General features: G+C 39.1%; 2 protein-coding genes across 3 annotated transcripts; both read right to left on the bottom strand.

Moving 5' to 3' along the window:
* Positions 1-2,490: 2,490 nt before the first annotated feature.
* On the bottom strand, positions 2,491-5,994 carry LOC141832202 (interactor of constitutive active ROPs 4-like). Of its 2 annotated transcripts, none has more exons than XM_074719690.1 (3): positions 5,925-5,994; positions 3,822-4,132; positions 2,491-3,754 (listed from the first exon to the last, which is right to left on the bottom strand). In XM_074719690.1, exons 2-3 carry the CDS (start codon positions 3,978-3,980, stop codon positions 2,732-2,734), a joined length of 1,182 nt encoding a protein of 393 aa, XP_074575791.1. In that variant the 5' UTR covers positions 3,981-4,132; positions 5,925-5,994; the 3' UTR covers positions 2,491-2,731. The 2 variants fall into 2 exon arrangements, with proteins under 2 accessions (XP_074575791.1, XP_074575790.1); XM_074719689.1 differs by having other exon boundaries at positions 3,822-4,304; positions 5,925-5,966.
* A 7,770-nt stretch (positions 5,995-13,764) lies between these two features.
* LOC141832488 (uncharacterized) lies at positions 13,765-14,271 on the bottom strand. Its single transcript, XM_074719990.1, has one exon. The coding sequence runs from the start codon at positions 14,215-14,217 to the stop codon at positions 13,765-13,767; it is 453 nt and encodes a 150-aa protein (XP_074576091.1). The 5' UTR covers positions 14,218-14,271.
* Positions 14,272-15,527: the final 1,256 nt, after the last annotated feature.

Raw genomic sequence — 15,527 nt, forward strand, 5'->3', positions numbered from 1 at the left:
TATAATAAATCTAATTAAAATCTAGTTAATTAATCCAATAAATTTTAATTTAAATACTTATAAATTTAAAATAGATAATTTATTTTAAATTAAAAAAATAAAATTAATAAATTATATTTATTAATTTAATAAATTATTTTATTAAAATAATTATTTTAATAAATTGTTTTTATTAAAATATATATAAATTTATTTTAAATTTTAAAAAAATAAAATAAATGAATTATATTTATTAATTTAATAAATTATTTTATTAAAATAATTATTTTGATGAATTATTTTATTAAAAATATATATAAATGTATTTTAAATTTTAAAAAATAAAATTAATGAATTATATTAATGAATTATTTTATTAAAATAATTATTTTAATAAATTATTTTATTAAAAATATATAAATTTATTTTAAATTTTAAAAATATAAATTATATTTAATTTATTTTTTATATATTATTAATTTATTATCATCATTAATATTGATTTTATTAATTTAATTTAATTTATTTTAAAAATAAATTGAATTAAAGGTAATATAGTAAATATTAAATTAGTTATATTTTATTCTTTTCAAATAAATAAGTTCAACCAAATAATATTAGGTTATGTTTTATATCCATAATCTTGATTATGTAATTACTTGATAATTACATAACTAAGATTATACATGATAATCAAACACACCTTTAAAATATAATGGATTACCTAATACACATGGTAACTAAGAAGAAGATAGGTATAATGGATTACCTAATTATACACGTGGTAACTAAGAAGAAGTTAAAATAAGAAGATAATAATTATCAAGTAACCAATAATATTGTTAATCATTAATTATTATACACTCTGTTTATATCAACAACAACCATATTATACATTATTAATAATATTAAGTTGGGTTGTATACAACAACAATCAATCAATCAAATTTTAATTCACTAGATAGTGTCAATTATATAGATTTTCCCATCATTAGCATTTTATTATAATAATTTATATTTAAATAAATTTTATCATTAATTAAGTCTTCTGTGTTTTTCGTTTAATGTGTGTGTTTATTATGATTTTATATTGTCTAGGTATTTATTTTTTATATGCACCACCAAATTATGAAATTTCTATTTTTTTTAGTTTCATCAGAATGCATGGCGGTGATGATGTATGTCGGCTATTCAGTAGATCCAACGCAGAGAAACCGCCTAAGTGTTTAAACGGATTTTAGCCTTTAAATTACGGAAGGGATGAACCCAAAGTGAAGTCGAGCTCGATGAAACACTAGTTTTTTCTTTGTTTGTTTAAAGAGCAATAATATTTAGCATAAAAAAAGTCTAACATGACATATTCTTCCGCAAAAAGATCTAATCAAATTTCCGCCACCTTAGCGGCCCCACGACCATCTGTAAAAAGGCAAATCGAAAAACTGCAGTTAACCACGACGCAAGAGAATATTGCCTGGCTTCGTAAAGATTCGAATCCTTGTCCTCTTCTACAAGTCTGCTACGTTATAACCAACTCAGCTATGTCCCAGGAGCCAACATGACATATTCAATTGTATATTTGTGGGTCTCATACTGTATAAATGTGAGACCCATGATTTTATATTTGACTTTTTCATATTATATATCAATTTTTTTATTTAAATATTTTCTACATGGCTTTAATTTAGTAGCTGCATGAATAATGGAAGCTTCAGAAACATTTCTTCTTTTCTGTTTCCACTTTGAGTCAAAAGTGGATGGCTACTGAGCTGTTCCAAGTCCGCGCAGTGACTTGACTTGACTTACGATTCTTCCGTGAGGAGACTTCCAACTGAGTTCGCTCACACTTGTTCACTTTCCTGCATTCTGTCTATATAAATTAAAGGCTTCTCCACTTCACAATCTGAAATCAAGCTAGCTACAACACTAGTCACAGCTTTCGATTCATTCTTGAGATGGCTAAGCAGAAGGTGGTGTTGAAGGTGGTGGCCATGGAAGACGCCAAGAGGCGCTCCAAAGCCCTCAAGACCGCCGTTGGCTTGCCCGGTGTGCTCTCCGCGTCGCTGGACAAAGACTGCCTCATCGTGGTTGGCGACGGAGTTGACTCGGTCGTGCTGGCCACCGTCCTCAGGAGGAAGATGGGTAGCGCCGACCTTGTCAGTGTCGGATCAGCTGAGGAAAAGAAAGAGGAGAAGAAACCAGCGCCGGCGCCGGCGGCAGAGTCCGGTAAGATCACTTGGCAGCCGCCGCCGGTGAGCTACTGGAGCATGTATCCTGCAGCCCCACAAGTGTATAATCATTATCAGGAAAGATCTCTGGTCCATTCCGATTCCATGTTCTTCACTAGCTTTGTCGCTGGCCTTTCGCCGGTCGGAGGCCACCGGCTTATACTCCAAGGCTCAGAGCACAACCATAACTTCAGGATCAAGTTCACCATTGCAAAATCTCTTTAATTTGCAGTGTGCAGGAGTTCATGGTGCTAAAACTCAGTGCTGATACTTGATGATCACATATTACTAACATTAGAAGATGACCACAAGTTAGGGTTCATAGCATTTTACATAGTTCAACATAATTTCAACTTATTTCTCAACACTAGAAGCTCCATATTGAGCTTTGGAATATAGACAACATCAACCCTGATAACCTTACTACCTTCCATGTTTGATTGGTGAGTTCACAGGCCAATGCATAAGAAGGTAAACAAACTGATAGGAAGACTGAGCAGAGGGGGTGGTGATGAACTACTATCACCTCATTTATGCTGGTTCTTCTTCCAAAGGTTTCCGAGCATCCTAACACCGGCACCCTTCCACCTTCCCCGTCCGCCACCGCCGCCACTGCCATCCTCGTCTATATCTTCGTCGATCGATGGTGATTCCCAGCTTCTGTAATCGACCACAAGGTGTTTGTCCATTGAGCTGCAACGCTCAGCTAAACTTGTGTCACCCATCTCCTCACTTGCATCATTTCCGGCGGTTAGTACCTCCGCGGCCGCCTCTGCGGCCTTCCGCCATTGCTCCATTTGCACCTTCATCCGCTTCAAGTCCATCTCCAATGCCGCCTTGCCGGCTTCTGCCGCTTCCAGCTGCGAGCTCAATTGCTGCTCTTTAGTTTTGCTGTCTTGTAGTTCTTTCTCCATTGAATTCAGCTGTGCCGTGAGGTGTTCTTGCTTGGCCTGAGCAGATTCTGCAAGCTGCTTGGCTTCTTCCTCTGCTTTGATCTTGAATATCATGTTTTCTTCCAGTAGAACTGCCACTTCTTTCTCCTTCTCCAAAAGCTTGGCTTTTAGAATGACTACTTCCTTCTCCTCTCGCTTCTCCTCTTCCTCTGCAACAACAGCAGCAGCAGCAGCAGTCTCATGGTCCTCATGCCTCTCTAATTTCTCAATCATTGCCTTTGTCTCCTCCTCTTGCTTCTCCGTCATCTTTTCCTCTTGCCTCTGCTCGCCGTCGACTTCATCCTCCGGCGGGACGGGCTCTGCCGGCACTACTACTTCGAACACGTCCATAGTCGCCGGGGAAGTGACGCTCTCCTCCTCGTTGACATTTTGTCGAACATCTTCCGGTCGAGAATCCGGAGCCTGAGCAGGCGTCTCCTCCTCCGCCTCCGCGTCCACGGCGGCGACTGGGGTCCGCTTCTTCGCCTTCGCGAGAGCTTGCTCCGCCTCGACCTTGGCGGCCTCCGCCGCGTCCAGACGCTCTTTTAGCTTCTTCAGCTCCGCCTGGGCCTTGCTCAGCTTCGTCTCGAGCTCCACCACCCTCGTGCCCCGCTTCCTCTGTTCAACAGTAACGCGTCAACCGCAGAGAGAACCGAAAGCGAAGAACACCAATCTCGCACCTTACCTCCTGAGAGCCGCCAAGGGGCGACACCTTGGGACTGCGGTCGGCCGCCGCAGCCGGCCGGTGACGCACGCTGTTAGCCTCCGAGCAGGCGGTGCTCCGCAGGTACAGCGGCACGCGCGGCGACGGCCGCTGAGGCCCCTCCGACCCTCTGCTTCCCATCAAAACGCCGCCTTGCTCACCCACTCACCACTCTCTCAGCATCCCGCATGGGCACAACAAAGTGCTCGACGAAAGTCCCTCTTCACCTCGACCCTGGCACTGCGCGCCCTGCTGTCTCGTCGACCAGCACCAGCAGCCATTAAACTAAAGAACTGCAGGCAAAAGAAGCACAAGCTCAGCTCATGCATGCAAAATTCAGAATACCAGTGTGCATGATTCTCTCACTTTCTTTCCTATATTTTATCTGGTTAGATCTTTAGCTCGATCCATGGCTATACAAAGTCAAAGAGTGGGTGCCAGAGATGAAGATCTGGTGGAATGGTCCTGGTCAATAAATGATGCATAAGCTGGACTAGAGCTGGTTACAGCTTTTTGAACTAGAACTCTGCTGATACAATTGGAGATTAAGCAGAGCACAATTGAAGATTAAGTTCCTATGAAAACTTTCATTGAACTCTGCTATGAAACTTTATTCGATTAAAGCCCTCATTGAACTTTGTCATCTTTTTCTGACCACTACGGAAGAGGATATTATCTTGACTTAGAATCCGCTATTCAACAGTCTACTCTACAGTAACCACACGATCGATAACTCACGACCATAATTGGATGGATCAATCTGATAGGTTCAACTCAAATCGACAAAATAACAGTTGGAGATTAGCAGAGACAGATTAAGTTCCTATGAAAACACATTGATACAAAAGAGACATTGAACTCTTCCATACACATTGATACAAAAGAGACAGACACAAAACATTGATGCTTCCCTATAGATCTTGCAAGACCACAGGCTTAAAACATTAAAATATCACAAAATTATATCAAGTTCAAAATTACTCTATATTAAGCACTATAATATCAAAATAGTTTTAATTTATTATAATTTTATTCAAATCAGTTTAATATTATTTTGAAGTGATTTGAATAAAATTAAAGTAATTTTAATTAAATTTGAACAAAAATTATTTTGATATAAAAGTACTCCATGCTTAATAATTTTCATCAAATTGAACTAAAAAGACAATCATAAGCTTAACATGTTGTTGTAGCAAGTACGTTAATGTAATAATCCTTGCTATAAAAAAATATTATTATGGGATAGATTTATTGAAGTGGAGAAGGATCAAATCTCTCAGTAAAATTGAAATAATGCTCTCTCCGTAGTGACCAACTGCAACTTTCTAATTTATCTCTTTATAAATGGTCGTAAGGTTGATTGTGTGAGACTGCTAGGATGGTAGATTTCACTTTTTATTGAAAAATATTTTTAAAATAAAAAATATACTTTTAAAAAATTAAAAAAATAGTGTCCTTTTATGAAAACTATGATAAAGGGAGTCTTGCCTAACATTGATCTTGCATGCACAATAAGGGAGGGACCAAGGGAGGGAGGCTGTGTTTATTAGGGTAAGGAGGGTGTCATTAAAGGATAAAAAAGTAATTTGATGTACGAAGTTTTCCGTACGTCAATGTAGAGTCAGATGATTAAAGGAACCAATCAAATCATATTGGATCTATTGCATGCAACTTTATCTTGCATTGTAAGATGTTGTATGCAACCTTAAAGTTACACATGGTAATAATTTTATGATTGTGCTAAGACTCAGATCAAAGGAATGTAGATTTGCACTAAACTTGTAGGGCTATTTTTGGCTTTGTTTCTCATGTTGTTGTTGGATTGTCGCCTAGTTGCAGATCCATTTGCTCTACAAAATTCCTCTTCTTCTATTGTTCAAGAAAATACAATAAATGAATTGGTATACAATTTCTGTTTTCTTTTTCATTGCTATTTTCTTCTTCTGTTGTTGTTGGGGAATAGACACAACACTTAAACAAGATGATTTCATAGCATTTGTTTTAGACGCAGAACTTCAAGAAAAATATATCCATCATCAAGAAAATGCTTCCTTAATTCAACAAAAACTAATTCCAACAAAATACCTGTTTTTTTTTCTCCTTCTTCTTCTTCTTCTTCTTCTCCTCCTCGTTGAGAAGAAGCTAAGTGATGATGATACACATGGAGTTCATCCAAATTTATACCCAGCGATCGAGCGGAAGCTTCAGCCGCTGCTGCACTGCAGCATTGCACATGGGAATCGTGCGGAGGCGATGAAGCCAGCACAGTAAATGATTGAACGATCAGTGTCGTGGGCATTGAGTCGAACAGGTTGTGGGCGAGCCCGTGAGCTAGGCAGCGGTCGCTGTCCCAGCGAAGAAGATGGTACGCTGCCGTGGGAGTTAGGGCGCGATGGCGACGGGAGATCCGTGCGAGCTGTTAATGGCAGCAGGTGGCTGGCCCCAACTCCACGTTGACGGGGAAGCAGATCGATGGAGGGGGTCGGGGGAGTAATTGATTGGGTGGTTGGGGGTTTAGGTTTGGATTTAGGGTTTGCTTTTCTTCTCTTCTCGTCTCTTCTCTGCTGCAAGATTAAAAGAAGCATTGTGTTCTTACTTATTTACTTAGATTTACTAAGTAAATCTAAGTGCATCCTTTTGTTGGATTTCATTGTTACTATAACGATGCAGAGGTAAATAAGAGTCCATAAGATGAGCTGACTCGAATCGAGTCGCCTATTTATCAAGGAGTTTTTTCAACAAAGGTGTATCTCCCGAGGAATCTTCCCAATAGTGATCTACCTCTCGAAAAGTCTTTCCAACAAAGGTTGATCAATACTGAAGAATCTTTCTAATAAAGGTTGACTTTCCTCGTGGAGTCTTTCCAAGATCAACCTTTTTAGCTCAATCATCTCAGCTCAGTCATACCAACCCTTTTAACTCAACCATCTTAGCTCGGTCATGTCGACCCCTTCAGCTCAACCACCTTCACTCGACCATGTTGATCCCCTTCAGCTCAATCACCTTGGCTCATCCATGTCGACCTTTTCAGTACATCTGATATCTGACTCCTAGACTATACAAAGCATGATGATGCGACTCCCCCACGCCCCTACGTGGGATAGTATGGTCAATCAGATGTGAGATGACATGACCTACATGACATGATGATATGACACTCTCTACATCCAAATGTGGGATAGCATGATCAACAGAAGCTAAGACATGACCCATGGAGCATGGTGATTGGAGCCCCCATCATTGGCATAGCCAAATGAGGACAAAGGAGGCTGACCACCCCCTCCCTTGTATATTTTTTAAAAAAATTAATATTATATATAATATATATTTTTAAAAAATTAATACTAATTAAAATTAAAATATGTATGATTTATACTCTCTCTTTCTTCATCAAAATAGTCTCAAACCCTTATCGCTATTTTAATTTGTTGATTCATCATTGTTTAACGTCGAAAAATTAAAATTGATCACATATTTTGAAAGTCCTCAATCTAAACTATCCATTTATACCACTTTTACAAAGAAACATCATGACTTGAAATGAGCTTGTCGTTCCTCTTCTCTTGTCGGAGCCGCACAACACATTTAAACTCGATTTCACTACATAGAGTGTGATTTCTATGGCTGTGATGCGTGACGAGTGGAAGTGGAATCTTAGCTCACTTTTTGATTGTTAGTTCATTTTTTGAACATTTAGAATAAAAAATTTTAAGCTTTAGTTGATTAATTGAGTTGTGTTCTTGAATAGGTGGTGAAGAAAATAACTCTAGAGATCAACGTATTATTGTTTCAACTAGAACCAAGGGCTAAGGTTGAAAATTTTAAATTTAAGTTTGTTGGTGCAGGGAGCACCAGATAATCAAATATGTATTTTAATCATGACAGAGTATAAGTTAAGAGTGTGTTGTAAACTGATAAATTAATCTGAGTGTGCGAGTAGCATAAAAAAGTTCTATTTTGAGGCTAGACAAGGCAAGAAAAGTCCTAATTGGAGGCTAGACAAGAAGTCCTAGTCAGTTGAACTGGACAAGAAGTCCTAATCAGTTGGACCGGGCAAGAAGTCTTAGCAGATTTAGGGCATATACCAGGCGGGAAGTCTAGACCAGTTAGTGGATCAGACATCTAGCAGATCGATGGATCAGTAAGGATCGAACATCAAAAGGAGGTCCTAGGGGCCAGAAGATCAAATGTTAAGAAAAATTCTAACAAGGTCTGGAGGACCGGATGGTTGGCAAAAAGATAACTCTCCTGAGAGGAGTAGGTGAGGACGCGTTCCCTTGAAGGGAACAGTAGGTGTCGGTCTGATCTAGGATTTCACTAGAAATCTAAAAATCAATATCAGATAATTGTAAAACTGTCAAATACTTAATTTCTTATAGTATATGTACATTGTGTTAATTTTGTGATGCAGAAAATTAAGGAACCAGAACTTCAGGTTCTGGGTGCCCCTATTGGATTTGGATGCCTATATCATCCAGATGCTCCTATCAGATCCGAGCGCCCGGAGGTCGATTTTTCGGACTAGCGAAGCGGATGAGGTGGCATGTCCCAATTAGGTCAGGATATCTCAGCTTCTAGGCTCCGGAACAAAGATAAGACGCAGCAGAGTCAAGGCTGATCTTGCAACTGCCACATCAGCATTCTAGGCGTTCGAAAGAGATCTAGGCGCTCTAAGATGCTAAATTAGCTACGATAGTGGATAACTAGCTGATGTGAGGCCACTCGAAAGGAAATCTAAGCGCCCGGATTGATCTATATAAGCAGTTGCGACTAAAGCCTTCACATCAACTCATATGACTATTCTACAACACTGATTCATGCGCTCTATGCTCCTGAGATGTTGCTGCAACGCCGAGACGCTGCTCCGACATTTGCACACAACTTCATCTTAATTGTCTGTAACAATTAGCAATATTTAATTCATCCTTTTTGTATTTATTTCATAGAAATAGTAAACTTGTTACCGTTTCTCTTATTGTAAAGGCGAGACTCTTTCTCGCTGTGAGAAAGAGTCATTTATTAATTGCCCAACGAAAATAGTCAAAGAATACGGGCTTTGGAGTAGCAGTCAGAGATTGTGAACTAAGTAAAAATAAATATATCCTTACTTTCTATTCTGTTTGTATTTTTCGCTGCATACTTTATATCTTTTAAAAACAAATTTTATTAAAAAAAAGTGAACCGTGCTATTCACCTCCCCTTTAGCGCTCTTTTTGATCTTACAAAGTTCGTTTTCAACAAACTTAAATTTGAAATATAAGCTTTTGAATTGTGAAAATCGACCTACACTAATGTTTGAAATTTTTAAACATTCTAACTTATATATTTTTTAAGTATTTTCAAGTTTTTAGAGTTGCATAATTCGATTTTAAAAGCATTGATGCATTATAATTATGAAATATAATTTTTAAAAATTATTATGTATAGTTGTGAAGTAAAATATAAAGTTTGAGATTTTAAAAAATTTCATTTGAATTTATCCGCTTTGATTGAAAATCTTGACTATGTCACTGCCCCAAATTCGTAAGTGATGTCTCACTGATAAGGACTTGGAGAATGTGGGCATCATTTCTCATACAGAGGCAAGTATAAAAGCAAGCCTACACCTACGGGTGGAGATATGCGCATAAACCATTCTTCAACTTTTTCTACTTTCCTACTTAGCTCCTTATTTTTCTGCCCCAACAGATCTAACTTGAGTTGAATTAAGGTCTATGTTAGTCTCCATTCTAACTCTCAACGAGTTTTGCAAAGATTCACGGAGCTTGTTCTTCACTAGATCATCAAGAGCTCTCCAACTGTGAAGATCATCCACCGGTTGTTCACCCCTTCAAGTCTTTAATCATGTGTCTTTCTGCCTTGCAAATATCTAGAATTTTCAAAAGGTGTTCTCCAATTGCTCTTGGAGTCAACTAAAGTATAGAGATAACATGTAACTTCTCATCCTTTGACTTTTGTAAGCACTTTTAGCTCTCGATGTATCTTTGTCCTTTAGCTATATATAATTGTAGAGATAACTATCAAAGTACTTTGGATACTAAAGTGTTATGGAGAATTAGAAGAGAGATTATTTATGCTCTTTTCATAATCTATCATATAGATAAAATTATTATTTTATTATTATTTTTTTTATTTTCATATCGCGTCGATAGTTACTTGGTCCAGTGGTAAGCGAGGTAGATATGAATGACTTTCCTCAAAGTTTTGAGGTAGATTATCTTTTTCTTTAATTCACCTATCAAGTAAATCTAGAGAATAATTTATACTTCAGTAAAAGATGAAATACGCCACCTTAGCAGCCTCACACGGTCGGTCCTACGACCATCTGTGAGAAGATAAATCGGAAAATTATGTTGGTTACGACGGAGGAGGGCATTGCCTCGGCTTCGCCGAGATTCGACCTTTGCCTACTTCAGTAACTCTGATCCATCGTAACCAACTCAACTATATCCCGGAGCAGAGAATAACTTATACACATTCATAAGCTTGTGACCTTCAAAATCAATTCATTCTATTATTATTTCTCTGAATACCTTATCATATTTCATCCTTTTCTTGGGTTTCATCAATACTATAACTGATGTGGTGGATAAGGAAGCATACACGTGGCAGGACCGCATCGGAGGTCAAGTCAATAGTCAAGTATAAAGTGTAGGTCAACGTCAAGTATGGGTGGAGGTCAAAGCGACAACCAACTTCTCTTTTGGCTCGGCCACCCAACTCCTTCTTTAGCGCGACAACCCGACTCCACCTATAGCTTGACTACCCAACTCCTCCAACTTGGTCACCTGACTTCAAAGGATTCAGGCTCCCAGACTCTATCAGGTCAGTTTACTCGACTCCAAGAACTTAGCTAAGGCATCTCGGACTTGGCAAGTCGGCTCAAGCATTCCAATTTTCAAGATCACTCCACATCTACTCATTTCCTTATCTATCAGTTGAGGGCTACACCCTATGTTGACTCACATACAACAGCTACAAATATTCTAGAATACATGGCACTACGTGAATGGAGAAGCGGTTATGCGATTGTTGGGGATCTGGTCTCCTAGATGCCCTCCTTCTAACATGTGGCGTTTAGTGGATAGAGAAGCAGCTAACTGCTGTTGAATCTGGTCTCCTCATTGACTCTGATGTGGAGATGTTTTTCGGGTAACTATATAAACCTAGAGAAGGTATGTGCAAAAGGGGAGCATGCACGTGTCTCCTTCTTCTTCTATTATTCTACTGCTTTCATCTCTTCATAGCCTCTGGTTAGTTTGAGCGTCGGAGTGGTCATGTAGAGTCCAACCTCGACACCCATCTTAAACCCCATTTGAGTGTTGCAGACATCCTTGGCGCCTCCTCCATCACTAGAGCCTTCTGCTTCTCCACCTCAACCGTTATATCCTGCTAACTCACAATATCGAGATCTCAGATAGGAACAAATTGACGTCGTCTGTGGGAAACACTTGAACTGAGACATTGAGATGGTGGAGCCAAGGAGAACTGTTGAGGCTCCTGATTCCGTAAAAAATTTAGCTCGTGGTTAGACTATCATCATGGCTAGGAATGAATTTCAAACATTAGTTGATCGGATAGTGTAGCGGGTTCTATAAAGACTCCCTCCAATGAATCCGACTCTTGTATCTAACACCTCTACCGAGGTGTTGTCTATTCCCAATTGAGGGCCGATGAGTTTTATGTCTCTTATGGCTTACACTAACAACCTACTCCCTATATTGGCTTACAAACAGCAACTGTGAATATTCTAGAATATGTGACATTATGTGAATAGAGAAATGGTTATGCGATTGTCAAATCTAGTTTCCTAGATGCCTTCCTTCTACCACGTGGCACTTAGCAAATGGAGAAACAACTAATTATTGTCGAATCTAATCTCTTCATTGGCTCTGACATAGAGATGCTTTTCAGGTAACTATAAAATCCTAAAGAAGGTACGCGCAAAAGGGGAACACTCACGCGTCTCCTCCTCCTTCTTCTTTCATTATTCTATTGCTTTCATCTCTTCATAGCCTGTGTGATAACTTGAACATCGGAATAGTCGTGCTGAATCCAACTACGGTGCTCATCCTAATCCCCGTTTGAGTGTTGCAAACATCCTTGGTGCCTCCTCCACTGCTAGAGCCTCCTACTTCGCCACCTCAACATTAATTGTATCACGCTGACTCACCAGATCTCAATCTCAAACAGAAACAATAACTATTAGTTAGTGTCGTTGCCTTTCAAATTTCTAGAATTTTCGAAAGGTGTTCTCCTAATGTTTTGTGAAATATCTTTTTTATATTATTGAAGGATATCTCTATAGATATCATTCAATTTTACTATAAGTCTTGCCTGTAAAAGCCTTGAATAGTAGTAGCGTACCTAAACCAGTCAGAACCTCACATGGAATGTCCCTCCACTTCACATGTGGTGTCTATAAATCTCATCCTTTTTGGACGTTAGAACTTGCAGACTAAACCAATAAATAAGCAATGAACGTGGCAATCTCTTCGACTAATGATAGTAAGAATGACAATGGAATATTATCTTCGGAAGATAATTGAGTTGATTACGACGGAACAGACTTATTGAAGTGGACAAGGCTCGAATCTCGACGAAGCCGAGACAATGTGTTCCTCCGTCGTGGCCAACTGCAGTTTCTCAATTTACCTCCTCACAGATAATCGTGAGACCGATCATGTAGAACCACTAGAATAACAAATTCACCTTTTGCTGAAGAATGACAATGGATTGGATTTGAATCGAAATCTATTTTCTTCATCTTTGTCATCATTTATTATATTCATCTTGATTCTAATCGAATACTTAACTTTTATCTTTATGTCTATTAGAGGATCAGATATTTATTCTCGTCCTCATACATATTATATTCATCTCCATTCTCATCGAATATTTAACTTTTATTTTTATGCCTACTAGAGGATCAGATATTTATTTTCGTCCTCATACATAACATATCAGAGGATCAAATATCATCTATATTAATTTCTTCCTTACATCCAACTATCATTAAAAAAATATTAAAATTGATATTATATTTAAAAAATATAATTCAATAAAAATAAAATAAACATCTAAAGAAGAAATTGAAAAGAAGAATGAGAAGATTTTATATATATAGAGAAATGATATGCTGCACGACGGGTATTTACGTGACCTGTGTGCGACACCTCGGATGGCCACTGTCGCCGCAGTCGCTTCGCCGTTCGGCCACCGCCGACTGCCGGACCGAGCCCGGTAAACGCGCCACTCGCTGGCGCGCCGACCGACGTCGGATTCTGATCGGATTGTGGCCGAAATCCGATCGAATTCGGTCGGAAACCGCTAAACCAGCGCGCGGGCTACTGTGGGCCAAATCACGATCGGAGACCGGCCGAGGAAGGACCGCCATTCAAATTTCAAAATCTTTATACCTAATTATTCAATTATTTAATTAGATAAAAAAAAATCTTCCATATCCACCTCCATTCAAATAGTATATTGCATCCTTCATTAATTCAGAAAAAAATTATCATCCCTAAACAATAGATCACTATGACGATTATTATCTTTGCATTCATATGAGAAAGAAAGATCTCTAAATGTAGAGCTCCATGTTTCAAAATATCTTTGTCGCTCGTATCATATCGAGCAAAATGAAGAAATTATACGAGTTAAGAATACCTAAGCGTGTTTCGGTTCATAATTCCTAATAAATTTAAAAAATTGTATAGTTTAGGTTCTAGGTGGAGTGAAAACAATATATCTTTTAAAAAAACATATCGTACCCAAAATCATGTGTGTATTAATTTTAGTAAATTATGTGCATTAATACCGAGCGATATAGATTTTTAAAAAATAAAAGATTAAACAAGAAAAAAAACTTTAGTAAATTCTTGCGATATAAACCTTAATTTACACATTAACGAGGCGGAAAAGCCTAATTTTTCAATTCGCTCGTGGAGATCTCGACGATGCTCTCCAAATGCGGCCGCCACGCGCAGACCCTCCGGCCCCCCCGCCACCGGCGATCCCTGGTCAACTGCGCCGGCGACCCCTTCTCAGCGTATTCACTCTCCCGGTCCCAATCGCCCGCCCCCTTCTTCTTCGCCGGCGCCTTGGCGCGAGGCCGCGGCGGCGGCGCGGCCTTGTGGGGGGCGACGACGGGGACGAGGAAGTAGATCCGGCCGCGCTGGAGGCGCGCGTGGGGCGGGAGGAGCTCGCAGGGCGGGTGGTGGCGGACGGCATGGTTGGGGTGCGCGAGCATGACGTCGGCGGCGGTGACCGCGGCGGCGATCTCATCGACGCGGCCGCTGGGGTGGACGACGCGGACGACGTCCAGGCTGCCGCAGGGGAGGAGACACGACAGGAAACACCTGATCCCTCCAACCATTTCCCCCCTTTCTTTTCCTAAAAAAGAATTCCAATTCAATTTATTTCCACCGAGCGGAAGAGAAGCGAGAAGAAGAGGGTTTCCTTATCTGTCGAATGGGGGAATGGAGAGGGCAATTTAAAGAGCAGAGAAAAACCCTAAACCCTAAAACAACTATACCCTAAACCCCAAATTAGCTTAAGAGTCAAAGCTACACGGATAGAACTGGTAACCCAATTAGCACAATGTCATTCATGTGATAAACTTGTGGTTTGGTGTGGAATAATAGAATGGAAGTCAGCTTTTAGGGTTAGATGTGATGCCATTAACATGTCTTTTTCTCAACTTTTGGCAGGAAAGGGACAACGGGGGTGAGAAAAAGAGGAGATAAAGTTACATGAAGTGGTTTGGAGTCCCTGTTCAACTGATTGGGTTGAGTGATTGGCTCACTTCCCCACACATTTTATTTGCCAGTCTGGGGCCCCTCAATATGGCATCAATGATTGAGAAAGGCCATTAGTGAAAATTTCATAATTGTACTTTGTCTTTCGGAATATAACTGAGTTAGTTACGACGCAACAGAATTACAAAAGAGAATAAAGATTTGAATTGTGACAAAGTCAGACAATACCCTCCTGCATCATGATCAACTATAATTTTTTCGATTTATCTCCTTATAGATGATCCAAAATTAGCCTTTTGCGGAAGACAAAAGCCATTAGCCTAACGACAAAGGCCATTAGCCTAACCACCTTTTGCAGAAGACAAAGGCCATTAGCCTAACAAGGCCAACTAATTACTTGTTCCTGAGGTTTAAATTCCAATCATGCATTTCTTTTTCTTACTGTTATAGTGTACAATTTGATTGCTCTAGGTGCTTTTTGTGGAACAATAACGAATGTGATGATGAGAGAACAGTACAATTTTCTTTACTAGCAAAAGGGACTTTTGTCATAGTTGTCAAATTGAATTGAACTTGGCCTATTTGATCAGATAAAGAAGATGGGTGAGAACAAAACATGTGTTGGCTCTATCATTGATTTTGTACATGACAGAAAATGTGTAAAGAAATTGCATGTGGCATGCAGTTTTAACTTTAACTGGGACTGACAGTGGATATGATAAGATTTTGGCATCTGCATCGGCACTTTACAGAAAGTAAAGTTTGAAAGAGAAGGGAAAAAAATAATAAATTTTGAAGATTTAATTGCTGTAGTTGTTCATCATTTCCATAAGAACTAAAGAAAACAACAAGTTAGCCATGATGTTTTAAAGAAGAAAAGTCCTTGGCATCTTCTCCTCTGTTGCCATCAATTTCAAATGACTTGTAA

Source organism: Curcuma longa, chromosome 7, assembly GCF_044706935.1.
Source record: "Curcuma longa cultivar G26 ecotype Majalengka, Jawa Barat chromosome 7, ITB_CL_G26_1.1, whole genome shotgun sequence".
Taxonomy (NCBI): Eukaryota; Viridiplantae; Streptophyta; class Magnoliopsida; order Zingiberales; family Zingiberaceae; genus Curcuma; species Curcuma longa.